The sequence below is a fragment of the Nothobranchius furzeri genome, chromosome 12 (genome assembly GCF_043380555.1).
Source record: "Nothobranchius furzeri strain GRZ-AD chromosome 12, NfurGRZ-RIMD1, whole genome shotgun sequence".
Lineage (NCBI taxonomy): Eukaryota > Metazoa > Chordata > Actinopteri > Cyprinodontiformes > Nothobranchiidae > Nothobranchius > Nothobranchius furzeri.
In genome coordinates this window covers 9,637,692-9,663,180 of record NC_091752.1, presented here as the reverse complement: position 1 = coordinate 9,663,180, position 25,489 = coordinate 9,637,692, and the positions used below count along the sequence as shown (strand labels likewise).

At 50.4% G+C, this 25,489-nt stretch overlaps 1 protein-coding gene across 6 annotated transcripts in view; it reads right to left on the bottom strand.

Moving 5' to 3' along the window:
- Positions 1-25,489, bottom strand: part of birc6 (baculoviral IAP repeat containing 6) — a 114,507-nt gene that overhangs the window by 69,252 nt on the left and 19,766 nt on the right. For 2 of the 6 annotated variants that reach the window (XM_054749975.2, XM_054749979.2), the window contains exons 23-61: positions 25,330-25,476; positions 25,052-25,239; positions 23,547-23,858; positions 23,335-23,434; positions 22,586-22,800; positions 22,303-22,511; positions 21,785-22,137; positions 21,487-21,706; positions 19,684-19,820; positions 19,473-19,610; positions 18,399-18,526; positions 18,097-18,228; positions 17,684-17,899; positions 17,432-17,615; positions 17,083-17,253; positions 15,530-15,663; positions 14,656-14,809; positions 14,466-14,582; positions 14,097-14,257; positions 13,804-13,930; positions 13,615-13,725; positions 13,128-13,386; positions 12,476-13,047; positions 12,199-12,374; positions 12,024-12,120; positions 11,646-11,840; positions 11,375-11,575; positions 10,995-11,274; positions 10,668-10,924; positions 8,335-8,443; positions 7,994-8,224; positions 7,065-7,917; positions 6,777-6,920; positions 4,652-4,781; positions 3,853-3,984; positions 3,435-3,596; positions 3,186-3,359; positions 1,917-2,519; positions 1,513-1,730 (exon numbers count right to left, since the gene is read on the bottom strand). In XM_054749975.2, coding sequence (XP_054605950.2) covers positions 1,513-1,730; positions 1,917-2,519; positions 3,186-3,359; positions 3,435-3,596; positions 3,853-3,984; positions 4,652-4,781; positions 6,777-6,920; positions 7,065-7,917; positions 7,994-8,224; positions 8,335-8,443; positions 10,668-10,924; positions 10,995-11,274; positions 11,375-11,575; positions 11,646-11,840; positions 12,024-12,120; positions 12,199-12,374; positions 12,476-13,047; positions 13,128-13,386; positions 13,615-13,725; positions 13,804-13,930; positions 14,097-14,257; positions 14,466-14,582; positions 14,656-14,809; positions 15,530-15,663; positions 17,083-17,253; positions 17,432-17,615; positions 17,684-17,899; positions 18,097-18,228; positions 18,399-18,526; positions 19,473-19,610; positions 19,684-19,820; positions 21,487-21,706; positions 21,785-22,137; positions 22,303-22,511; positions 22,586-22,800; positions 23,335-23,434; positions 23,547-23,858; positions 25,052-25,239; positions 25,330-25,476 — 8,447 coding nt within the window. The remainder of the gene's footprint in view (positions 1-1,512; positions 1,731-1,916; positions 2,520-3,185; positions 3,360-3,434; positions 3,597-3,852; positions 3,985-4,651; positions 4,782-6,776; positions 6,921-7,064; positions 7,918-7,993; positions 8,225-8,334; positions 8,444-10,667; positions 10,925-10,994; positions 11,275-11,374; positions 11,576-11,645; positions 11,841-12,023; positions 12,121-12,198; positions 12,375-12,475; positions 13,048-13,127; positions 13,387-13,614; positions 13,726-13,803; positions 13,931-14,096; positions 14,258-14,465; positions 14,583-14,655; positions 14,810-15,529; positions 15,664-17,082; positions 17,254-17,431; positions 17,616-17,683; positions 17,900-18,096; positions 18,229-18,398; positions 18,527-19,472; positions 19,611-19,683; positions 19,821-21,486; positions 21,707-21,784; positions 22,138-22,302; positions 22,512-22,585; positions 22,801-23,334; positions 23,435-23,546; positions 23,859-25,051; positions 25,240-25,329; positions 25,477-25,489) is intronic. The other 4 variants (XM_054749981.2, XM_054749977.2, XM_054749980.2 and 1 more) reach the window with 4 other exon arrangements.

Below are 25,489 nucleotides of genomic sequence, written 5' to 3'. Positions count from 1 at the left end.
TTTTACTTTTCAACACTTAGTTTTGTTTTCTTGTTTTAATTTAACTATTTTCCTGTCCTGTCTGTCTCTCATCTTCCTGCATCTCCTCTTAATTCTCCAGAAAATCTGTTGCCTGGATTCTTACCTTTTCACCTCACCAGTTACTTTTGAGCAGATCAAAGGGATCTCCTGACCGAAAAGCGCAGAGCGCGTTTTCGATGCTGCGTGAGGTGACATCACCACAGCACAGGTGATGAGCTCCGCAGTAGCGAGCTTCAGGCACAAATAAGACAGAAAATAGAGAACATGTGCGGACATGAACGATCGTGTGCTAATTATAGTTTTTTGGTTGTGCCACTTTGAGAATGGACCATGCGCTGGAAGCAGCTGCCTGGATCGCTGCGCAACAATGCGGAACCGGTTCGCAGCAGCGCAAGTCTGCCGGCTCTCCCTCGCGCTGATCTGCCGGCTCTCCCTCGCGCTGATCTGCCGGTACCGGCTCTCTCTCGCGCTGATCTGCCGGCTCTCCCTCGCGCTGATCTGCCGGCTCTCCCTCGTGCTGATCTGCGGCTCTCCCTCGTGCTGATCTGCGGCTCTCTCTCGCGCTGATCTGCGGCTCTCTCTCGCGCTGATCTGCCGGCTCTCCCTCGCGCTGATCTGCGGCTCTCCCTCACGCTGATCTGCCGGCTCTCCCTCGCGCTGATCTGCCGGCTCTCCCTCGTGCTGATCTGCGGCTCTCCCACGTGCTGATCTGACTTGCTCTGGTCTGCGCGCAACGGCAGGCGGGAAGGGGGGGGGGGGGGGGGCGCTTTTGGAAGAGTTGTGCGACACAACGAATCGATGACGCAATTCGTTGCCAACGCTTTTAGTAATCGATTTTCATCGAATTTATCGATTCGTTGTTGCAGCCCTACTGAATACAGGCCAATATTAGAGGATTTACGTTCCGAAGCCTAAAACTTCATGAGGTTTTGTCAGCTGCTGTTCAGCTCAAAAGAAATCCTCTGAATCAGAAAAAAGGAGGAGAAACCCGAGAGGAATTTAAATGGGCTCCATTCACGTCACTGTCCTCTGTCTGCTTTTCACCCTGAGGGTGTCAATAAGACGAAGGACATGTCTCCGACATCCCCCCGTTCCTCTCCAAAACTCAATTTGCTCCTTTTCTTTCAGGAATAACAATTAAGTCGTTTGTCAGGGTCTGGCTGTGCAGAGACAGGTGTAGGTGAGGTTTACAAAAGGAGCCTTGAGTAAAGGCCAGAGAGGCGGGGAGTGGTTAATGATGACTCGCTTATCCTTTGGTTTCTTTGTCAGGGCTGGCAGCAGACCTGAGGCCAGGAGCCCAACAGGAGTCTGCAGCTTTACTTTTACCGTTTAAACCTTCTGGTAATGTTTAAAAATGATCATTAGAGGAAATGAATGAGGAAAGTGGACTAGTTTACTACAGAAGATGCCAGAAGCAGGTGATACCTGGTTGCAGGTAATGGAGACTTTACTGATAAATATGGCAAACACTGGTCAATGACCTCCTCCCACCTCTGAGACGCTGTTGGTGGCATTGGGGTTGCGGGGGGCGTGGTGGCTGAGCGCCGACAGACAGGCCAGGATGAGGTGGATGGCTCCGATCTCCAGAGCCATGCGACGCAGCAGCACGCCGTCATCTGTGGTGAGAGGAGTGCTGCTGAACAAAGCTCGGAGGACGTGGAACGGCAGCGTGGGCAGGACGTTGGCTGATGGAGACTGCAGAATGTGACCTAGGAGAACATCCAAAGACACGTTTTCATTTTGCTATCAGTTGTGGATTCTTAATCAGACTAAATTCAGGGTAAACTTCATCCTTAATGAACAGACTTGGTAATCAGGTCATCTACACATATAAGTGAGATGTGGGTCTTTCTAAAACTCCTCCAGAGAAGAGCAGCGTGGTGTTTTCAACTTACTGCCCTCTCCGTCGTCCGTCACACCCAGCACCAGGCGCAGCAGACACTGGGCGTGCTTCCTCTCCTTCAGCAGCACCTCAGCATACCCCGGCAGGCGAAGGAAGAGGCCGAAAGCAGCCAGCGAGTGGGCAGGGATGGGAGACATGGTCTGCACTGAGGAGGAGGACGAGGGAGAGGACTGGGACTGCTGCTTGTTGACAGGAGGTGGCTCGGCAGCAACAGACTCTGGAGCCTCGTACACCAGCTCGCCCGACTGCTCGATGGTGACCCACTCAAACTGGTCGCTGTCCTTGGGCTTCTCCTGCGTGGCAGAGGGAACCACGGGAGCACTGACCTGTGAACAGCCCGGAGAATTAAAACCGCTCTGAGCCGAGGACAGCAGCAATCTGAGGCTGAAGGTCACCTGCTGAATGACGTCGGGGTAGAGCATCGGCAGCCTCTCTGCAATGAGGGCCAGACCGCCCATCCCAGCAAAGACCTGCAGCGGAGACTGGATTGGACTCGTCTCAAGCAGGGACTCGTCTGTGGCGGCCTCCAGACATTCATCACCGGCCGCCATGGGTTCGTCCTCAGGACAGCTGTTCAGCAAGTCACAGTGGTCGACTGCAACAAGAGCAGCAGGACATGAGCAGGGAAAAGCTCGGCCTTTGGCTCAGAACAACGAGAATCCAAACCAGAGAACGAGACTTTCAGCTTAAAGTTCGATCATTTACAGAATAAAGTTTTTAAATCAGCACAGAAACATTTATTTGTCTTCATGTGGTTTATAAACTCTTCATACTGCAAACTAACAGCCAGTAAAGTGTTAGAACATCAATGCTGGATCATAATGGAAGGACGGCAGGTCACTGCGGAGACGACCGTGCTGATGTCATCACAGCACCGAGTTCTGATCCGTGAGTCTGCAGAACCAAAAGGCTAAATATACCCAGGCTGCAGCCCGGGAAGGTCGACGGTTCCGAGTCCATCCCGACCAAATGTCCTTCATTCCATCATCCGACTCAGTGGATCCGACTATCAGACATCCCGTTGGCTCAGGCCCGGCAGGAACAGAACCCAGGGTCCAAATGCTTTCATTCACTGAAGGTTAACCAACTAGTTAACCAACTAATCTCAAAGTTATCAGACATCAAAGCTTCTCTTTCAACTGCACCTAAAAGCAGGCGATGCGAGTCGAGTCCCTGAATGTGATTAAATGGATCAGAACCGGCTCAAACGAGGCATTTGAACGTTATTACATTAATATCATCCTTATGGACTCTTTAGTACCTTTCTCGGTGCGAAGCCTCTTGAAGGAGTCCGTCTTGGACAGGCCCGGGTCGGAGATGACCTTGGATCCCAGTTTGACCGTCAGGTTGATGGACTGGTAGCCCTGTGGCAGCTTGCGGTCGTACAGGAGCGTCAGCAGTTGAGCCAGGGTCATCTCGGGGGGGAGGGGCTGACCTGGAGAGGAAAACCGCGGAGTCAGGAATGAGCTCTGGCCACTTCCAGTTACACATCCGTGTCTGCACACGGTACCTGGGAGCAGCTTGTGATAGAGGTGGAAGACGGGAACGCTGATGGTCTTCGCCGAGGGGTCCACGCCTGACGAAGCCGTCAGCTTGTCACTCATGACGCGTCCCCTTCTTGACGGGGGTCGGGGTGGTGTTGAAAGAGCTCGTTTGGACTGGGACTTCAGACCTGAGGGCAAAAATGAATGGAGGCGCATTCACGTCTCTGACTGCAGAACAAACGTTTTGTTTCTGATAAATGACCAAGAAGGGGAGTTTCCCACCAATTTCTACAGGACTGATATGCTAACAGCTAGTTAGCTGTTAGCTATCTACACCAAAGAGATGGCTGCCATCTTAAAATGGACTCCAACTCCTTAACCCCACCATAGTTTAAATTGGTACTGTTCCAAAGGGATTGTCAGGACTGGGTTTTATTCGAGTACCTGTGGCGACAACAACACTGTAGTTGTCCTGGAAACCACTGTCTGCTTTCATCTTCTCCTTCTCCTCATGGTTCTTCTTCTCCTTGTCCTCCTTCTGCTCACTGATCAGCTTAGCGGTGATGCTGGGCGTGTCTGACAGAAAACCAGAAACACGTACATAACAGTCTCACCACCTCACACGTGATCCTTTACTAGCGGCGGTGCATCAGGTTTTCCATCAGCTGTTCAAGGTCTCCAGAGGGGAGCTATTAATCAGCATCACAGCCTGCTACAAACCAATAGGAAGGACTGCAGCTCACGGCATCGCCACAGCGACCTCCATGACATCAGGGCAATAATAAAACCTGCAGCTTTAAGGGGTCAAAGACGTATTCATGGTTCATAATTCATCGACTCTTAGCACGAAGCATCCGCCGGCCTTCATCAGGAGCTTACAGAAACATTAACGCAAAAACCCGTTAGTCCTAAATAAAGTTTACATCCAGTCATCAAAACAACAAGCCCGAGATCTTAGGTCTGTCGACCAGCCGGTCCAGGTCCTGGATCGGGTGGAGGCTCAGACGAGATCCAGCCTTTGCTGCTGATCCTGGAAACGTTCGTCTTTTCCACTCAGCTTTTGACTAGCGCAAGTTTGATTTTTACCTTGATGTGTTGCTTTTTCCATCTTTACCTTGGCTTTGTTTAAATAATTCACCATATTCCTTATGAATGCATTTAAAATCGTTTGTGCTCAGCGTTTCAGTGGGTGTTAGCCAACCACACCCGTTACACGCTGCACCTGTAAGCTAGCATCACACACCTGAAACGCGGTCCAGGACTTCAGCCAGTGAGGTGGAGATGGGCAGGTGGAGGGTGCGGTACTTGTGGCCCGCGCCGTACATGGGGTGCTGGATCATGTGACTGGTGGCGTTTATGCGTCCTTTATACAACTGGAAAAAAAAACAGCCGTGATCAGGAGGACAGGTGAAGGATAGCGAGCTGAACAAGCAGCTGTTTTACAGTTAGCTTCACTTCTAACTCACCAGAACACCAACATTCACACGTTTAACCCAAACCACAGATTCATTCATTTATTAGAATTTACTCAGTTTTAAAAAAATGTGGAATGTTGTAATTATTTCTGACGGGTCAGGCTGAACATGAAAATAGTCTCCTACACCTACCTCCTGCAGTAGCTTCTGATAGAAAACAGACGGTGAAACTCTAGGATTAGAAAATCCTGACAGATCTACATCACACCGTCACTGAACGCCCAGAGCACATCAGCTGCAAAGCAAATCACTCCTCCTCTGTTCACATCAGGCGAGAATTTTCAACGAGCTTTTCTGCTCACACCCCACCCCGTGCCCTTGCTGTGCATGCAAGCGTGCGTGTGCGTGTGTGTGTAACCAGTTTTCCCTGCTTGATAGAAACTGCGCTGATCCTGCTGCTGTTTTAGTTCCTTTCTAAATGGTTAAATAACCAAGTGCTTGTGGTAGTGTACAATACTATTGTGTACTTACCTTTTAATTAAACATATTTGTTTGTATTCACATTTATTAAATCCATCTTTTGCTGTAAAAACTGCATAAAAAATTAAGGAAACGCTGTGTTTGTCCGCAGGTGTGTGTGTGTGTTTGTTCATTTTCAACTCTCTAGTCTGTTTAGAAACACAAAAATGATCACATTAATCAATTGCGGTGTTTTATTTTGAAAATTTTCTTTTCTTTTGTTAAATTTACTGGCCTGCCTCTTCTGCTTTGTTTAGACTTCCTGCTAGGATTGACGCAGCTCACGAAAAAATGAGAGTTCACGCCAAAACAATAGCTGCACAATGCGAGCCTTAGTGGCGCCTCGCAGCTGATGTGACTGAGAGCGTAGGTTAACAAGGTCGCTGATTAGAAGCGCTCGTCGTTCCACGGCGCTTCATCGCGCTTCCGTGTCTGGTGTGTTCCAGGCGTAACATTCATGGACTCACCCATCTTGGCTCATGACGGGGAAGGCTGTTGTTGGTTTAGTCCAGGAAACAGCAGAACGTCTCTGCTAGTAGAAGCTAACTGCTAGCACTAGCAACTCCACCTCATAGCAGAACTCCTCCAGACTTGTGTCATTTGTGGAGATACAGCATCAACGTTGCAGAACAAACAGAGTAAGTGGTGGAGTTGTGTCGCTCTTAGCCAATCAGAGGAGAGATGACCGAATATCAGGTCCTGCCATCTGAAGCAACTTTCTCCTCTGGCTGAATACATCTAATGATTTTTGGTGTTGTTCTGAATCGTTTTCTACTTACAGTACCGGCCAAAGTTCTGGACACACCTTCTCGTTCAGCGTTTCCTTTACATTCATGACCATGACCATTTACAAAGGGCCAACACCTCTGGGAACTCCTTCAAAACGGTTGGAAAACCATCTCTGGTGACTTCCTCTGGAAGCTCATCAAGAGAATGCCAAGAAAGCAGTAATCAGAGCAAAGGGTGGCTATTTGAAGAAAATAGAAATAAAACATGTTTCCAGATGTTTCACCTGTTTTGGTTAAGTACATAACTCCTCATGTGTTCATTCATAGTTTTGCTGCCTTCAGTGAGAATCTCCCAATGGTCATGGTCATGAAGATAAAGACAACACATTGGATGAGAAGGTGTGTCCAAACCTTTGGCCGGTACTGTAAATAACAATAACTGTACAAGAATACATTTTCTGCATCGTAGTGAAAAGTTGCTTCACATTTAGAACTAGATCGTTTGTTTATTCTGTTTCAGCACCAACCTGGTGCCCGTGGTTAAAGGTCATTAGAAAGTCACAGATCTGTCTGAAGGACTCGATGTGATGGAGGAAACAGATTCATGTGACCATGCTGCCCCCTTCTGGTCAAAGCCCTACAAAACACCAATCACACTCAGTCAAAGCAACAGCTGTTCTAGAAGCTGGGGGGGGGGGGTACCAACCGGACAGGGAGACTGGAGGAAGACTGTGACCTTCTCATCCTCCAGCATCAGCTGCAGAAAAAGCCTTCGAATGAATCCTGAGATGTTCCTGGAGACGGGGACGTTCCCCCGCTGAGGAGCGGACTGGAAGAGTTCACAGAGAACCTGCAGCCAGAAAGGAAACTCAGCAAAATAATGACGGGAATCTTCAGTGTTAAAACCTTTGGTTAGACCCTGATTTATGTTCCAGAACCAGAACCCCCCCATTTTGTTAAAATATAAATGAACAGCTCCGACTTGGGAACTGACCTGAGCCATGAGCCGCTGGTTGTTAGGATGACATGAGATGCACTGGAGGAAAAAGGCCACGGTGGTGTTCTCCAGAGCCGTCCTCTGCTGTGTGGTCAGGCCTCCCGTGTCTCCTGAAGACAGCAGGGAGAAGCGGGAGCCTGAAGGCTGGCTCTGGGGGGGAGGGGGGCCGGCAGCAGATCCGGCTCCCGGTGGCTGACCGGCGTTTGAACCAGCACTGGTGCTGGCGCTGGAGTGGCAAAGCAGGAAGAGCAGCGCCGTCCACAGAGGGTACACCTCCGGTCCTCCCAGCCAGTCCTTCATCATGTGACTGTTTCCGACCTCAGTGAGGAACTGGAGAACCGGAGCAGCCAGCTCTGCAGCCAGAGGACGGTGGCTCTGGGAGGAGGGCGAGTGGTAGTGGTGGTGCCGCCTCTCGGCCTGGGCGGCAGGCAGAGGAAGGTCGGCGCTGACCAGGAGGCCAACGCAGAACTGAACCAGGCTTCGGACCAGCAGGGAGGGCAGGCCCGAGTCCAGTAGCTGCTCTATCGCCCCGGGAGACTGGGAAGCGGCAGCCAGGGTGGTCAGCTGAGACTCTGACAGATTAACCGGAGGTCTGGCATGCTTGGAGTCATCTGTGAGTCCTGCAGCATTAGCGTTGGCATCATGCTGCTTTTTGCCATCGTCCGTCATGGCGAGGCGGCGCTGCTGTGCTTGAGAGTGCGTGGCGCTGGGCGCAGAGACGATCCCCATCCAGGACATGAGCAGAGCGAAGTAGCTGGGGTGGATGTGACACATGGAACACAACAAGCTGTCCACAGCCTTCTTCAGGACGATGTTACACGGCAGAGACATGGACCAGCTGTACAGCAGCCTGGAGAAAACAGCAGAATCAGTACACAAGACAGAACGGAATTATGGGTATTCAGCTCCAATGAGGCACGACTGACTCAAAGAGGTCTCTGTTGAGGAGACCCGGGAGGTCGTAGTCCACAGGCAGCTCGTAGCTGTGCCACAAGATGGCCGCCACGCAGTGGAGGTGGGATGGGGACGGCATCAGGAGGCCATACTCCCTCGAGGAGGAAGAGGAGGAGCCAGCACCGGCGTATCCCATCGGGACACTCAGTTTATGGGCCGCCACTCGAGAGGAGTCATGGACCCACTGCAGGAGAGCCTGGATCCTGGAAGGTCAAAGGTCAGAACGAGCATGAAGAACCTCCTCACAGTGTCGATGTCAGAGCCGCTCCTCCCTTTATTATGAATAAATGCTAAAACCCGGGGCTCTCCGTACCGATCTTTGGTCCCAGGATCCTGTGTGGTCCCCAGCTGGTACAGGATGTCGATGGTGGAGTCGGAGGAGAGGCCGTTCAGTCTCCCAAACAGCAAAGGACTGTTCAAGTCTTAGAGACAAAAACAAAGATTAATACAAGTCAAAACAGGTCCTTTTCCTCTGGACCTGGGATTCCTCCCAGTCCCAGCTTAACCTGGATGTTTGTTACCGGTCCGAGGATAATCGTTTGGTGGTGTAACGAAACGACGAAGAGTAACGGATAAAACACTAAATACAATAATCGCTGATGAATAAAATAAACAGTAACCAGGTGTAACCATCGTTTTGCTGCTAACCAATCAGAGTCCACCGCACCGGAGTCGACTTTACACCACAAAAAGAAACTAGTTATCTACGGGGCTTAGAGAAGACAGAGAGGAAACACAAGACGTCGCCTACTGAGCAGCTGTTAAGAGACAGGTTTCTGGCACGTTTGTGGTCCAGTCGGGTCCAGGTCTGAGACGTTTGGGGTCTAGTCGGGTCCAGGTCTGATGCTTTTGGCGTCTAGTCGGGTCTCTGGGGCGTTTGGGGTCTAGTCGAGTTCAGGTCTAATGCGTTTGGGGTCTAGTCAGGTCCAGGTCTGGCACGTTTGGGGTCCAGTCGGGTACAGGTCTGGCACGTTTGGGGTCCAGTCGGGTACAGGTCTGGCACGTTTGGGGTCCAGTCGGGTACAGGTCTGGCACGTTTGGGGTCCAGTCGGGTACAGGTCTGGCACGTTTGGGGTCTAGTTGGGTCCAGGTCTGATGCTTTTGGGGTCTAGTCGGGTGTCTGGGGCGTTTGGGCTGTAGTCCGGTCCAGGTCTGATGCGTTTGGGGTCTAGTTGGGTCCAGGTCTGATGCGTTTGGGGTCCAGCCGGGTACAGGTCTGGCACGTTTGGGGTCTAGTCGGATTCAGGTCTGATGCATTTGGGGTCTAGTCAGCTCTCTGGTGCATTTGGGGGCTAGTCGGGTCCAGGTCTGGCGCGTTTGGGGTCTAGTCAGCTCTCTGGTGCTTTTGGGATCTAGTTGGGTCCAGGTGTGGCACTTTTGGGGTCTAGTCGGCTCTCAGATGCATTTGGGGTCTAGTCTGGTCCAGGTCTGATGCGTTTGGGGTCTAGTCGGCTCTCTGGTGCATTTAGAGTCTAGTAGGGTCCAGGTCTGATGCGTTTGGGGTCTAGTCAGGTCCAGGTCTGGTGCATTTAGGGTCTAGTCAGCTCTCTGGAGCATTTGGGGTCTAGTCAGGTCCAAGTCTGGTGCATTTAGGGTCTAGTCAGCTCTCTGGAGCATTTGGGGTCTAATCAGGTCCAAGTCTGGCGCGTTTGGGGACTAGTCAGCTCTCTGGTGCTTTTGGGGTCTAGTCAGGTCCAGGTCTGGTGCGTTTAGGGTCTAGTAGGGTCCAGGTCTGATGCGTTTAGGGTCTAGTAGGGTCCAGGTCTGATGCGTTTGGGGTCTAGTCGGGTCCAGGTCTGATGCGTTTCGGGTCTAGTCGGGTCCAGGTCTGGTGCATTTAGGGTCTAGTCGGCTCTCTGGAGCATTTGGGGTCTAGTCGGGTCCAGGTCTTGCGCATTTGGGATTTAGTCGGGTCCAGGTCTGGCACGTTTGGGGTCTAGTCGGGTCCAGGTCTGGCGCGTTTGGGGTCTAGTCGGGTCCAGGTCTGGCGAGTTTGGGGTCTAGTCGCCTCTCTGGTGCGTTTAGGGTCTAGTAGGGTCCAGGTCTGATGCGTTTCGGGTCTAGTCGGGTCCAGGTCTGGTGCGTTTGGGGTCTAGTCGGCTCTCTGCTGCATTTGGGATCTAGGCGGGTCTAGGTCTTGCGCATTTGGGATTTAGTCGGGTCCAGGTCTGGCACGTTTGGGGTCTAGTCGGGTCCAGGTCTGGCGCGTTTGGGGTCTAGTCGGGTCCAGGTCTGGTGCATTTGGGGTCTAGTCGGGTCCAAGTCTGGCACATTTGGGGTCTAGCTGGGTCTCTGGTGCATTTGGGGTCTAGTCGGCTCTCTGGTGCATTTGAGGTCTAGTCGGGTCCAAGTCTGGCGCATTTGGGGTCTAGTCGGGTCCAAGTCTGGCGCGTTTGGAGTCTAGTTGGCTCTCTGGTGCATTTGGGGTCTAGTCGGGTCCAAGTCTGGCGCGTTTGGAGTCTAGTTGGCTCTCTGGTGCATTTGGGGTCTAGTCGGGTCCCTGGTGCATTTGGGGTCTAGTCGGGTCTCTGGTGCATTTGGGGTCTAGTCGGCTCTCTGGTGCATTTGGGGTCTAATCGGTTCCAGGTCTGATGCGTTTGGGGTCTAGTCGGGTTCAGGTCTGATGCGTCGCTGTGTGTGACTCACTAGCCGGGTCGGTACCAGAAGCAGCACAGTTCCTCAGCAGAATGTCGATGAGTTTCAGGCCAATCCTTGTGGACTGAAGGCCGATCTTAACCAGCACAGCCTCGATGTTGGGGGAATGCATGCCACAGTACGGTGACATGAGCAGTGCAGCGCAGGTCTGCAGCAGGTTGGCTGTGGGGGCAGCAGAGCTGGCCATCATGGCCTCAAGGTCACCGACGTGGGTGAGGCAGTGGTGGAGGAGACGAAGCCACCCGATGCTGCAGGAGGAGGAGGAGGAGGTCAAACACCAGCCATACCTTTCAGACAATCAGGAAGCAGCTTGGGTACCTGGTTTTGGAAACTTGGTCCTCAGAGGGCAGGAAAGGGTTGTTGACGGTTGCAGACGAGGTGTTCCCAAACGCCGTCAGACCCAGGAGTTTGATCTGAGAGAGACCCAGAGTGCTGGCATCTCTAGGGCGATGCAGCCTCAGGCAGACAGCAGACGCCACCTCCGCTTTCACCAGCTGGATCTTTATGTACGTTAAGCCGCTGGTGATGACAGGCGTGGAGAGCGGCAGCATGTTCACTCCATCTGCGCTGATCTCCACCGACACAGAGGACGGACAGGCTGGCGGGCAGCAGGAAGGAAATGTGGTCAAACGTATCAGAAATAGAGAAGCTTTTATCTCAGAGACAAAAGCACAAAGCTTCTAACCAGAGCTACTTACTGGCTAGAGAAGCCAGGTGAGGCTGGATGTGGACTTCCTTCAGCAGCACCGCGGCTGGAAGGTGGATGGTGAGGTCACACCATGCCTCCTCTGGCAAGAAGATATAGGACCAGGCTGCTGAGCGGGCACGGCGATGAGGGGGAGTGGCCTGGAGGAGAACCTCTGCTGGCTGTGCCGTGGGGCTGCTGGAGGTGATGGTACCTGAGGAGGAACAACACTGATTAGAGGAGGTTGCAGACTCTAAAGAAGCTTCACAAGATCCTAAAAGCACCTAAAGGAGCAAAGTTATGGAGTCCTTCTGCATTGTCCGGTTCTGACGTCATCACTCTGGATTTAGGACTCCCGTCTGCCGTCTTTCCAGGACCTGAATCCAAGAACTTCATGATGGTGGACACCATACTCCGTGCTGTGTTTACAATGGCTCTGGTACTTGTCACCATGTTGTTACAAATCAACTGCACACCACCTGAGTAGGGACAACAAGAAACGACCATTATCCTCCAGGAGGAGGCAACAATCCCACACCACCCATCATCTGATCCTGATTCAAACTAAACCAACAAGCTGTTCAGTTATCATCATCTGAAGCTCCCCATGAGAGAAACAGCAGCTTACAGCATCAGAGACACGGCATGTTTTGTTCACCCACCCATGTCATGGAAGGCCTTCAGGGCCTCGCTGGTGTCCAACACTCGGAGGATGAACCACAGGAGCGGCTCCGACAGCTGGCAGGTAGAAAGAGACCCCTGAAGGTCAGAGTAACAGAGCCGACATCAGTCTGAGAAACAACGTTTCTGCTGAAGGTGAGGGAAGCAGGCATTTACCTGTCGACCCATGTAACCACAGGCCATGTATGTGAGGATAGGCTGCAGCATGACCTGCACCGAGCTGGCCCGCTTACTCAGAGTCGTGAGGATGGTGAAGAGGCCGTCCCCCACGGAGATGGCATCCAGACCACCATGGAAGTTCTCATGTTTGGTGAGGTGGAGACCGCTAGCTCCTGGAAAGCAGACACGTGTGTTAGCATGTAGAGACTTCCCCACCTGACAAGGACCTTCTTTAGGTCAGGTTAATCAGCTGATAAATCTCTACACATCTCACCAATGATCATAGCCATGGCACTGCTGTTGCACTGACCCAAAGCTGATAAGATCTGGCTCATGATCTGCTGATTGGCCAGCACCAGGTCAGCCACACCCGCAGCAGGACCATGACTGGAGGTGGATCCACCAGCAATGCCCTCTTTGCTGCCGCAGACCTTCTCCTCGTCCGACACGCTGCTATCAGCCGCTCCGCTGCCGACCGGCGGCAGACGTCCGCTGAACTCCCGGTCTCCGGACAGAGGCAGCTGCACCAGCACGTTCACCAGCTTCAGGAGGTTGAACATCAGCTGGTCACGGGTGGTTTCTCCACAGACGGCTTTTGCATCTCCTGGACGAATTATGTTTGCAAACAGACCCCCAAAGCAGGCCCGAGCGCCCACCGAGCTGTCTGAGCCGCTACGGGAAACCACTTTATCTGAACAGGTGATGTAGTGGTGAACCAGGAAGGTAATGGACTCGATGACGGAGGAGATAGTCGCCACTGACACCACCTCAAAGTTCTGCTCTAGAGTGAACTCAAGCAGTTTCACCTGGGCGTCCAGCGGACCCTGGCCTGACTGGAACGGACCTCTGATGGATCAGAATCAATCATTAGTCCTCTCATCGAGCCCTGCTGTCCAGCTGCTAAAAGCTCCAGTATGAGACCTCACCTCTCCGTAGACAGGATGTGCATGAGTTTGAGCAGAAACTCGCTGAACATCTGGGGACAGGTGGAGGACAGGTGGACCTGCAGGCGGGTGAGGAACTCATGCATGGCCTGGGTGGCTGTGGGTCCCACCTGGGAGCTGTGCTGGCTCATACCGTTGGTGTTGCTGCTGGACAGGAAGCGCACCAGCACATGGAGCAGGTTGGAGTCGGACACCATCTGCTGGGCGGAGCTTTCCTGAGAACTCATCCCGCTGCTGGATGCTGCAAGTTCAAAACAGGTTTCATACGAGTCCCTCCACATCACAACAACCGAAGGACACGATTAGGGTTATTAATCTGGACTTCCAAGAAAAATCTGGCAAATGTTTTCTTCTGCAGGAGCTTTCGGCGTTCAGGTAGATGCCCTCACAGGTACCAACTAGGGTTACTACTCACTAGCCTATACTAACTGGGGTTCTGACTGGGATCTAAAGTCGCATCCATCCTTACCACACGCTGGCATGTTGGTCATCAGAGTAAGGGAGTGCAGCACCAGACACCACGCCCTTAAGGAGGTGTTGGGGTACCACGCCAGCACAGACAGGAAACTGCTGATGGATGCTGAACCAGACACACACAGGAATGAGAACTACAGGAAGCACCTGACGGAGTGACCAGACACTCGTCAGAAGCTCCTACCCTGGTTGAGCGGGATGGTCGGCACTCGGCTAGCGTTGAACAGAAAGATCTCCGAGCCGCTCTCCTCGCTGCCGCCAGAACAGGTGTTGAGGCTGAGCGTCAGCCACAGCTGCAGCAGCGACTCCAGCTGGGAGAACAGGAAATGTTACTATAGCTCACCTGGTCAACGTTAACAAGCATACCGATATTTTTATGCTTATTCAGGGCTGCCGTCTCCAATAGCTCCAGCAGGACTTAATGAGCACCGGTCTACAGGAGCGCTATGGTTGGAGCCCGGGTGAGGTGGAGCAGACCTGGACATGATGGACCTGCAGCATGGAGAACAGCTTGTTGAAGCAGGCACTCAGAATGGGGATTGAGGAGGGCTGGCCCATCAGGCTGCCAACGGGAGGAGAGCCTCCCCCGTGGAGAGCTCGGAGCAGCGAGTCGTCGGTCCCGTTAGAGGGCTGGCTGACTGGAAACCACAGAACGAGATGAGTCATTATTCTGGAGAGCAGTGCCACAGAAGCAGCTGGGAGCTTAATTCCACCAAAACACATTTTCTGCCGCTGCTCTGAATCAGTGAATAGTGACGTTTATGATAAACCACAGCAGGAGGGGGGAGTTTGGGTAAAAAGCCATTTCCTAACAGGAACCAGCGCTCCCTACAGGCAGCACCTCACCAGTGGACGTAGTAGAACCGAGTGCCTGCAGGATGGAGTCGGCCTGGAGAGTCGCCATCATCTTGAGCATCAGCTCAGCTTGCTGCTCCAGGCCCACTTCCAGTCGGGCGTCCAGCGCTGTGAAACACAGGAAAGGAGTCAGATCTGGTGAGCAGCGTCAGAAACATCAGCTAAAGGCAGATGTTCTCACCCTGAGACACGGACACAGACAGACTCTGAGAGCCAGGCTTCTCCACAGCGACAGACGGTTTGGAAACTGGAATTCCGACACCTCCGATGTAAGGGTTGTATCCGTACGTGCCGTAGTCTGCTCCCCAGTAGTCGTACCAGGTGCTGCTGATAGGCTGGAAAACAACACCAGGTCTGATTTATCACCAAAAGCTTTCCTTTCTACATTATTTTACTGAAAGTAGAACTGTAACCTCCATCCCTTACGGTGTTTACATCCGTTTCTGTTCAACACAGTATTTCAACTGAGATTATTACAATCTGTTCAGAGGAATTCCCAGTTTTCCCAATTCAACTCCTAAAAGTGGGAACTGTCATGTTAATGCCACGAAAACAATGAGCCATAATATTATGACCTTCCTTTGCCAACAGAAGGTGGGATGTGGGATCTGGCTCTGGAAGAGGAAAAGTGAGCTCCCACCTACAACCACGGCATCCCGAAGTGGGCTTCCATAAGATCTGGAGAACCTGGAAGCCAGATCGGCATCTGAACATGTTTGGATAGAGGTGTTTCACTCAGGAACCGCTTCAAGCAGCTGCACGTTTAGGTCCAGATGAACCACAGGACTGAAGGTTTGAGCTTCACGCTCCCCTCGCCAGCTCATCATCTTCCCACAATGCACCCTGACACAGAACCACCCACATAACCCACACACCTTCTCCGGATAACTCCAGAGGTGGACACAGACCAGTGTGGACACCCTGACTCAAACTAGGACACCTCATGTCTTCTGACATCTTCCCATTAGAACCTAAGTCACTTCTAGATGCCTCAGAGAAGCATGTCTGCCCATGAAGCTACAAGGTCTTGATCAAGAGGTCCAGGATCAGCTAACCTTAAACACTTTGGCGGCGAGCGGATCTTTCTCCAAATCGATATCTAAAGGATCGATGTCCACGTCCATCAGGTCCTGAAGCAGGTCAAAGTCCAAGTCTTTATCTTTTTCTAAAGACGACAGAGGCGGAGCACCTGTGGAGGACAAAACCAGGTTTATGTTGCTTAGCAACAAACTCCCAACTTCAAACATCTGTAACGCACACTGGGAACACTGGATTATGGGTAAAAACATCAAATATTGAACATCCAGAGACTATAGACACCGATTTCCATCAGCAGGTGGCAGAGTTGAGCTGTTTAGTGTTTGTTTCCATAATTATTTAGTTAAAACAATAAAAAAGTTTTCAGATGGCTTCAAACACATTTAGACAACGTCTGATTCTATTTGACGGAGGAGCAACAACGCTGCTGCTATAAAAGCAAAGAAGAGCGACCGGAGCCAGGATGTTCAGACCCAAGTCTTTGGGAATAAAACGTGTTTATTATGGTCTCTAAAGACAGAATGGTGAAATATCACCAGCACCAAAGACTGAAACCAAATATGTGCGCTTCGTATGCCAGCAGTGTGTTCTGCCACTTTGATTCTGCAGATTTCTTAACCACCACAAGACGAGTGTGATTTTGTCCTTTAGGAGTGGACCTGCACGTTATCTGGATGTTAAGATAAGAGAGTGAGAGACCAAATCAGACACCAAAACCACCAGAGACAGAACATGACATGATCCAGCAACACGTCTCTCCTGATTCATGCAAATTGAATAAAAACTTGCTGAAGTCTTGAGTTTGACAACCTCAGACCACATTTTACATTTAAAGTATCTTTCCAAAGTTTTCCCCTTTTCAGAAACGATGTATGATTTTTCAGATATCTGTAAAAGTGATGATCTCATCATGTACTGTGATAAAATGTAAGTGATACGTCTTTATTGTTGCTAAGCACGCCCCCCGCCCCGCTGAGCTCTGTGCAATAGGAAACTGAGCGCCAACCAGAACTAACCAAAAGCGTCAGACTACCGCTTACGAGGTTTAAATGTAAGGAAAACCTCGGCTGATGCAGAGTTGATGAACTTTTCACGGACAAGTAAGTCTCTAAAATAAAAACATATGAGAACACAACATGACACGGGAATAATACTCGTAAAAAAACAACGTTTTAGCTGTTTGTCGCTACAGAAGCACATTTATAAACAGAAACGTGACGTCGCCATCTTAAACAAACTCAAGAAATGATTTGTGTGATATGCTTGTCAGCCACTAGATGGCGCCATCGGATAAGAGAAATCCTCCAAAAAGAGACGAATGAAAGTGGAGAAAACACCCAAAGGTTCTGCATCCGCGGGTCGAATCAAACTAAAGCAGCAAGGATACAGGCAGAGATTATTATTCAGAATAAAAACTTAAGTTTTGCACGTTTAGCTGAACAAAAGCGCAGAAATGAAACCAAAAAGGTTTTTTGTACTGTTCTGACACAACGTGAGTTTCTATCAGCTGTGTGGAAAAGGAAGCGGTCTTCCCACGCACTTAGGAACACTGAGGAGCTCCCTGTAGTACCTGCGATTATATCAGGCACCAGATCGATGCTCTCCAACAGCGGGATGGTGGATGGCTGGACCAGCGAGTCGTCGGAATCTGCTGCAGCCGAGGACGATGACGCTCCGACCTCGTCACCTACGACCACCACCTCATCCATGGCGTCCAGAGAGCTCGGAGTCAGCAGCTCACCTGAAACAGCCACAGGGTTTGTGCTAGAGTTTAATCTGGTCTTATTAACAAACGCAGAATTGAATAAAATTAGATAAAATAAATATCACAGCCTCAGGCGGAGGTTTAGAGGAGCTTCAGAAGTAGAAAACAAACACTCCCCTCCTAAAAAACTACAATAAAAAGTTATCAAACACACCTGCCAGGATGTCCTGCAGCATACAGGTGAGGGAGTACTGTGCCCAAGCTCCCCCCCAGGAGATGTCTCCACGATTAAAGTCCGTCCCCACCAGCAGCAGCAGGAGGCGCTCCAGCTGCTGCTCAGACACCGCCTCACACAGGTGGATTGTGGGTCGTGTTGCGTTGGCGATCCTAGCGAGCACCTGGATGTGGAGAAGAATGATGAGTGTGTTTCTGTCGGTGCGTTTGATCTGTTCCAGACAGCGAGTACCTTGCAGACAAAAAGCAGCAGATCGGCGTGGCAGGTGAAGTCCATGGAGAGCAGGAAGAGGGCGAGCTTCTGCACCACAGAGATGCAGCGTTCGTGGCAAAGGGTGAAGGGCAAAGGCTCCACTTCTGGGGCTTCTTTGGCTGTTGTGGACTCGGCATCCAACGTGGAGCGAGGCCATTCGGCGGTCCGCCGCAGACGGATCAGGTCTTTAAAGTGCTGCGGAGGACCAGAAGGCTTCAGGACGCTGAACAAGAGCAGCATCTCACCACAGTTTACAGCCTGAAACTCTGCACTCTTCTCTTTGAGCGAAGACTTTAAAACCAACTCCTGGGCTGAGCGAGGCTCCCAGAAGAGTACAGATCTCCAGACCATAAACCTCAAGAGTCGAGAGGAGTGCGTGGCGTGGGGCTCACCTTGGACGTGGCTTGCTTGAGTTTGGCCTGTTCCACCAGCAGTTTGTAGGAAGAGCCTTTGTTACTCTGGATCTTCTCCTTCTCGATCTGCTCAACCAAAGCTTTCTGTTTTGCTTTCAATAGATTTAACTGCTACGATAAAAAAGGCACTATTAAAATATAAACACTAGAAACACATTTCAGGCTAATCTGCTGTCTGAGAATCTCAAACACAAGTCGCCGGACACGTTTGATGAGTTATTCAGAATCATTGATTAATAGACCAGATGGGGGGGGGCGGGGTTGGGCTGAGTGACATTTACCTGCTTGTGGTGGACGAGCTGCTTGCGGAGCTTGCGTGAGTAGAGCCGGTCCAGGCTGCTGCTGCCTTTAGCGGACCTGCTGGTGTTCTGAGACTGAAGGCTGTTGTTGATGAAACTCCACTGGATCCCTGAAGAGCCAACAGAGTTAAAGTTGAATCAATCTCTACTTTTAGACTGTTTGGGGGACGTTTTCTGCTCTTAAATGACACTCAAGCAGAGATCTTCACTTCAGGTGCGTCAGATTGTACCACCTCCGACGCTGACCGTGGCCCTGATGTTTGATGCACAAATTAATCCAGCTGTGCCGTCCTGCTTCTTTAATCTGCGTCACCTGGCCAGAATAAAGCTGTTGTCTAGAGGACATCTAGACTCCGTTACTCGTGCTCGAGTCCTTTCCGGATTAGATTACTGCGATGTGCTGTACGCCATCCTGAGTCAGGGCGCGGTTGCACGACTGCAGTTGCTACAGAACTCAGCAGCTAGGCTCTTGACAGGCACTAGCCGCAGGGAGCACATCACCCCATTCTTTACACTGGCTCTTGGTGCATTTCAGGGCCACGTTTAAGCTGCCAACATCGGTGTACAAAGCTCTCCAGGGAGCTGCACCACCATACCTTACTGGCCTCTGCAGAGGCATGCTCCATCACGGGCTGTGTGCTCAGCTGATAGAGCTGTTGGTGGTTCCCCGCTCAAAATCTAAATCACATGGGGATCGTGCATTCTCTGTGATGGGTCTGAGCTTCCTCTGGCTGTGCGCCGATCTCCTTCACCGTTGGTCTTCAAGTCCCGCCTTAAGACCCACTTTTATGTCTCAGCTTTCCACCGTTAAGTGAGGTAGCTTGGCATCGTCGTCCTACTTTGCTGTTTTCATTTTATTTGCTTTTTTAGTGAATTCTGAACCATTTTTGATCAACTGTGCTGATAAATAGTATATTGTGTTCAGCACCTTAGGCATCCAATGAGGTCGCGCGGAAGGAGCTTTATAAATAAAGAAGGTCTGATATTTTCTAAACTTTTCAGGTCATCAGCATCTTAAACGTGTAAAACAGAGCCAGGTGTCAAATCCATGGTTACCTGTTACGGGCCTCTCCCGTTCCTTCCCTCCAAGGTTCTTCTTGTTCCCAGAAGCTTCGTCTTCTATACTGGCCACGCAGTCCAACAGTCTGGAAACCAGCATCACCACCCAGCTGATCATAGGAATGTCCAAAATACCTGAAAGACAAACAAACCCCCCTGCAGTGGGTACAGTCATACCACCTCCACCCCCACTGTAATGGCACTCTACCTTCAGTCCTGCGTTGGGACATGGCTTGTGGCTGCTGCAGTGGAGACAGCAGACTGTCCAGGAGGTTTAGGAGACCCTCCAACACGCCGCTGTTACTCAGAGATCTTTGGCCGATGCAGGACAGAAGCATGAAGACCCTGAAGAGGACAGGAGGAACCGGAGGGACCGTTACCAGCTGCTAACAGCATCCTCACGAAGGTCAGCTTTACTGATGAGCTACAGGATCTACAGTAGAGCCCAGGGCTTAAAACTCCCAGAGTCAAATTCAAGCACCTTTAGGGCGAGTTTTACTTCTACGTGGTGATGGTCGACACCAACGTGAGCCACTCCTGTGATTATTTCCCTTCCTAGAACGCTAAATGATTTTGACTTCATCCCTTCTCAAATTTAAGTATTAAAGTTCAAGCACTTTCAAGAATTTCAAGCACCCATAAGAACCCAGCAGATGGGTTTAGATGCTGATTACAGACGAGCTCCTCTGGCACCAAAAGAGTTCAGCCAGTTAGGGAAGCACCGAAACAAAAATTCTTGTTGCAAACCGAAAATGAGGAGACCAAGGCTGGAAAACTGAAAACTGAAACACCAAAATAATTTTAATATCAGTAATTATAACCGTAGCATTTATGGCTACATGTGTACCAACCTCACTAAATTCAAGGCAATGCAATAAATCAGTTACAAAAGCGTGAAAAGCACCGACATAGCAACAATATACACTATCCTTCACTTGACCCCACTCGTGTGCACTAAATAATGAATGATATGTAAGAATAATAATTAGAAATGTATGAGCGTATAACTGAAAGGCCTGCTGAGGACTGTAAAATCAACCCTTTAAGCACCATGTTGAGCCACAGCTGTAATTATAATCCCTGATGAAGTTATTACGTTAAACCAGAAGACAGTGGAGATGTGTAACTTTAATCTGAGACACTTCTGGATGTTTCTGTTGAAATTCTCTCTCTCTCTCTCTCTCGCTCTCTCTCTCGCTCTCTCTCTCGCTCTCTCTCTCGCTCTCTCTCTCTCTCGCTGCGTGACAACCTGCTTAACTAACATAATTCACCAGCCCAAATGCAACAGAACCGGTTGGGCTGATCCAGTTAGGTCTCAGGTTACAACTCCAGCGCTCAGACCTGCAGCACCACATAATGGCGGACCAATATTTCCTACCCGGTAAACGTGGAGAGCACCCGCTCTAACAGGTTTGCAGAACGGTTTAGGGATGCATCTTGATGCATCGATCATTTTCCTCAGCTCTACTGTTCACTGTTGACAAGGCTCTTTGTCTGGTAATGGCCGACTGAATCAGAAAGATAATATTCAGCCTCTGATGAAGGTGCTGGTTCGTCACCGCGGTTCACTCATCCAGTGAAAAAGAAAGCGCCGCTGCGGGCAGCATCAGTCTGTGTGCTTGATGTGGATCACACAGGATCCACATCTTATTTCACCGTGTTCGGGACACGGTAGGTGTAGAAAAGACGGTAAAAACACCGCCGATAGTGGCAGATGTGCTAGATGTGAAACTGAAACTAAAACTGCATCACGTAATTGATAAGAATATTCCAGCGATCGTAATAACAGCATTAATAGAAGGGGGAAAACCTTACTTTTGAAATCAAAATGTACCGTTTTTATGAAGCAAACAGCAAGTTGCCAAATAAGGCGTAGCGAGATGTAACGAAAACGGGGTTCACCTGACGGTGTTTTTTGGTGATTTAGGTGTTTTGGCCAAAAACCAAAAAATTCCCTTTTGGGTCATTTTCGGTGCATCCCTATTATCCGTGTGAGAAGGGGTTACTCTACCTGTCCTGGGGGAAAATAAGCAGCTGTTCAGAGTTGTAGAGTTCCTGCAGAACGTTGGAGAGGAACTGGCCCCACCAGCGTTCTCCTCCACACAGCTGCACCAGCAGCAGGCCAGCGTGAAGACGGATTTTAGGTGTTCCGCTGATGCAAAGGTGCTTGAAAAGCTCCTCACAGGCTTCAGCGTGAAAGGTACTTTGGAGCACCGAAGGCACAGAGTGTCCTAACAATAAAAACAGGATCAATCAAACACAATCAAGGAAAACCCACCCACGTTCCAGCAGATCTAGCCGGGCCTCACCATTGTTGGAGTGCAGCAGGCTGAGCAGCGTGTCCAGAAGGTAACGGATGATGGTCCTCAGCTGCTCTGTGGAGGAGTTGTGGACCAGCTCTTCAGCCTCCGGGTCGCCCGCTGTCGGCAGAGCCTTGCGGCTGGCGCCCAGAGACACACGCAGCCGCTGGACGGCGTGGTGAGCCAGGTTCAGCTGCAGCTGCAGCTGGATGCAGTCCTGATAGGCTGAGAACACCCGCTGGTCCTCCTCCACCACCTTGTCTGGCTTTCGTAGGAAGTACTGGGCGTTGTTGGCGCTGTTAAGAGGCGGCAAGTCGATGTTCTGAAGAAGCGTTTCCAAACGGTGGCACGCTAGATTGTACCTGAAGGACAAGAACAAATCCACTTAAATTCCTGCAGGAAGCGTGAGTTTGGAGAACAAGTTCGGAGACATTTATCCCGTTAAAAACTCTCATAAAATCATGTTTAGTCAAACTGGTGAAAGCAGTAAGAAGATAAGTCTGGACCAGACTTCTCTGCTGTCTCACCTGCACTGAATGTCCTCCTGTAGAGCTACCATCATGGTCAGATGCTGGTCCACATCTGGCTGACTAGCAGCTTCGCTCTCTCCTCTCAGAGGATCATGCATGAGTTTAAGTTCGCTCTCCCATGGGAGGATGTAGGTGTGGCCATAGTAGAAGCCCAGGGGAATCTTGGCTCGTGCGCTGGTGCTGCCGTAGCGCCCAATCACCGTAATCTGAGGGACAAGATGGACCATCGCTGTGGAGAGCTCAACTCTTAACGGTTGACTTAAGTGTCATGTAGACTGACCTTCATGAACCTGCACACTGGCGGTGGCAGCAAGTCGTGGAGGACGAGTGAGTGGGTGCTGATGTCAGTGGCCACTACCAGCCGGCGGCCATCCACCTCCTCGCCCAGCGTCCAGATGTCTATGGATAGGGAGGCCAGGTCTCCACAGGTCGGGATCAGAGCGTCCGTCAGCAGCACGGGTCGGCCGAAGTCCAGAGTGACGAAGCGACGAGCTCCTTGGAAAAAAACCACAGGAGAAGTCTACAACCAGCAGCAGTGTTAGGAATTACATCAGAGCTGAGCTGCATCTCTCGTCCAAGTCTGAGATGAGCCTTCCAGTAGGAATCATCTGCTCCTGACCAAGGTGAAGGAGAAGGTGGTGGACTTCAGATTCCTAACCCCCCAAACACCTGGGTGTGTTCCTAAACAACATTCTGGACCGGCACACCAACACTGATGCCGTCTACAACCGGGAGAAGATCAGACTCAGGTGCTGGAGACTTCTAATCAGTCGGTGGCAGCAAGTGCATCTCTCTGTGCTGCAGAGGGATGAGGTAGCAGCATCAGTACCAGGGACGCTAACCCCGTTAGACAGAACCCCCACAGCACACCTGATACGGAGCCCTCTGTCCAAAGAATGGACTATTTCTCTGGTAACTCCTAACAAACCTCCTTCTACTCATTCAGGTCTGTTTCTGGGACATAGGCTTCCTTATGGAAACAACCAGACATCCATCCAGCTACATAAGGAATATTCCAACATTCAGTACCTGAATGCATCCGCTCTATGATGATGGACTGGTGCGGAGGAGGCTGCAGGAAGTGCGATGCCTGGGAGATGGCCAGAGCCAGACCACTGCCCACGGGGCTCTGGGATGAAAAACATGTGTTTCATCAAGTTTTCATATAAAAAGAACAAAAATAAATCATGGCTGGTGTGTTTATCCTGTGCTTCGACGTTAAACTCAGCACCCCGTCTCACCGGTTTGGCTTTCTGGGCGTTCTTATGTGCAGCCAGGTTGACGGGTCCAGTATCCATCATGGAACCGGTGAACAGGTGCGCCAGCTCCGAGCCGATGGCAGCAGACACCGCCTCGTTGGGCGGGGTGAGGGGAGGGGTCATGAAGAGGGGCGTGGTTTTAGGTGTAGGTGGGATGACATCAGAGGGGTGGATGAAGAAGCCCGGGGCAGATGAGGGGTTTGAAGGCACAGAGTTGTGCATGGGTCCAACCCCTGAGGCAACAGCAGCAGCTGCAGAGGTGGTCTGGTGCAGTTTGGCCTCCAGCTTCGCTTTCTGTTCACGGCACAAAGAGACGAAAATGAGTAGTCGGGAGATTCAAGCGACACCACGAAACAAAAACTAATATTTACATTAAAATTCAAGCATTTTCCAGAATTTCAAGCACTTGTAGGAACCCTGTGGTTTCATCTTTTTTATCCTTTCCTCAACATAGTTCAACGTAATCAGACCACATGTGTAACATCTGGAATATATCTCAGTGTAACGCTCAGCAGTAGGGCTGGGCAAGAAATCAAAAATATATCGTTATCAAAATTTATGGCTCTTATTGAGATAATTCTGCCCATGTCAATAAATCTGATAATGAAAAGATGCGCGTAGGTTGGCAACGTTCTTGTCCCTTTAAGAAGCTGTACCACCTTGAGTTGTAATGCATGTGACAGCGCCATCTAGTGGGCAACCTTTTTTCTGCGCATACCTGTAGTTATCGTCATCGAGGTGAAATCCTCAATATGTCGAGATACGGATTTTGGGCCATATCGCCCAGCCAGTGTTAATTCCATTGACTAAATATTTCAGGTTTTTTTAGAGAGACAACAAGAAAACTTGACAGAAACAAAAATCCAATCTGCAAACAGAAAAGATGGGAGACCGGAAAAAAGAACCAATCAGCAAATGGAAGAAGCAGGACTAGACGACAAAAGAACCAATCCAAGTTCGGAGCCAGCCACCGTTTAACCAGAGCTCATGTACTGATGTCGACAAAAGTCATGTCTGAAGGGAGAACCACACCCTAAAGCTTCAGGTCATCTTCTGGTGTAAAGCAAAAACTTCACGAGGGATTTTATTGGGCTGGTTAAACGCCGTATCGATTGATTTTAATGTCCTTCTAATGCTACGGTTCTAATTATTGACATAACTTATTTTGGTTTTGGCCAAGAATTTTCATTTGGGTTCCTCACAGAATTTTACATAATTATTTAGTTTCTAGTAGATGTAGTTAACATTTCCTTCACACAAGCGGAGAATTACTGCATCAGAAGAAAAATACATTTATTCAGTCGACTAAAAAAAAGGACAAAAATTAAAACAAATCGGACTAAATAATGACTACAATTAAAACGAACTTTAGTCAAAAGACAAAAACTAAATGAAAATTTCTTGTCAAATTCAACACTAGTACCAGCTGATGTTTGTGGTAAAATCCCCAAAACAGGGTTTAAATATAGCTGAAGGAGCATTTTCACCTGCTGCTGCAGCTTCAGCAGCTGCTGCTGCTTCTCCTGCAGGACCTGCAGCTGCTGCTCTGCTGACACCATGGCGTGGGACAGCGACTGAAGAGCCACCTGAGCAGCAGAACTCAGAGCTGTGGAAGCTTCTCCGACCGTCCCGGTGGACAGGCCGCCCACGTTCGGGGTCACTCCAAACGTACTCACTGGGGTTCAAAATGTTAGACCAGAGAACTCAGAAATCAGCTAGACCCTATGATCAGAGTTATTGTTAAATAAATGCATGCAGGTGTTACCAGTGAACATGCTGGCATCGTCCCGCTCCACCCGTGTGCCGTCACTGGTGGAGATACAAGTAAAGTGCAAAGGCTCCACTTCCAGCAGTCCAGTCAGTGCGGTGAAGCTGCCCTCTGCTGCTGCACAGCTGCTCACTTTCCCGTTTCCTGCAACACATCC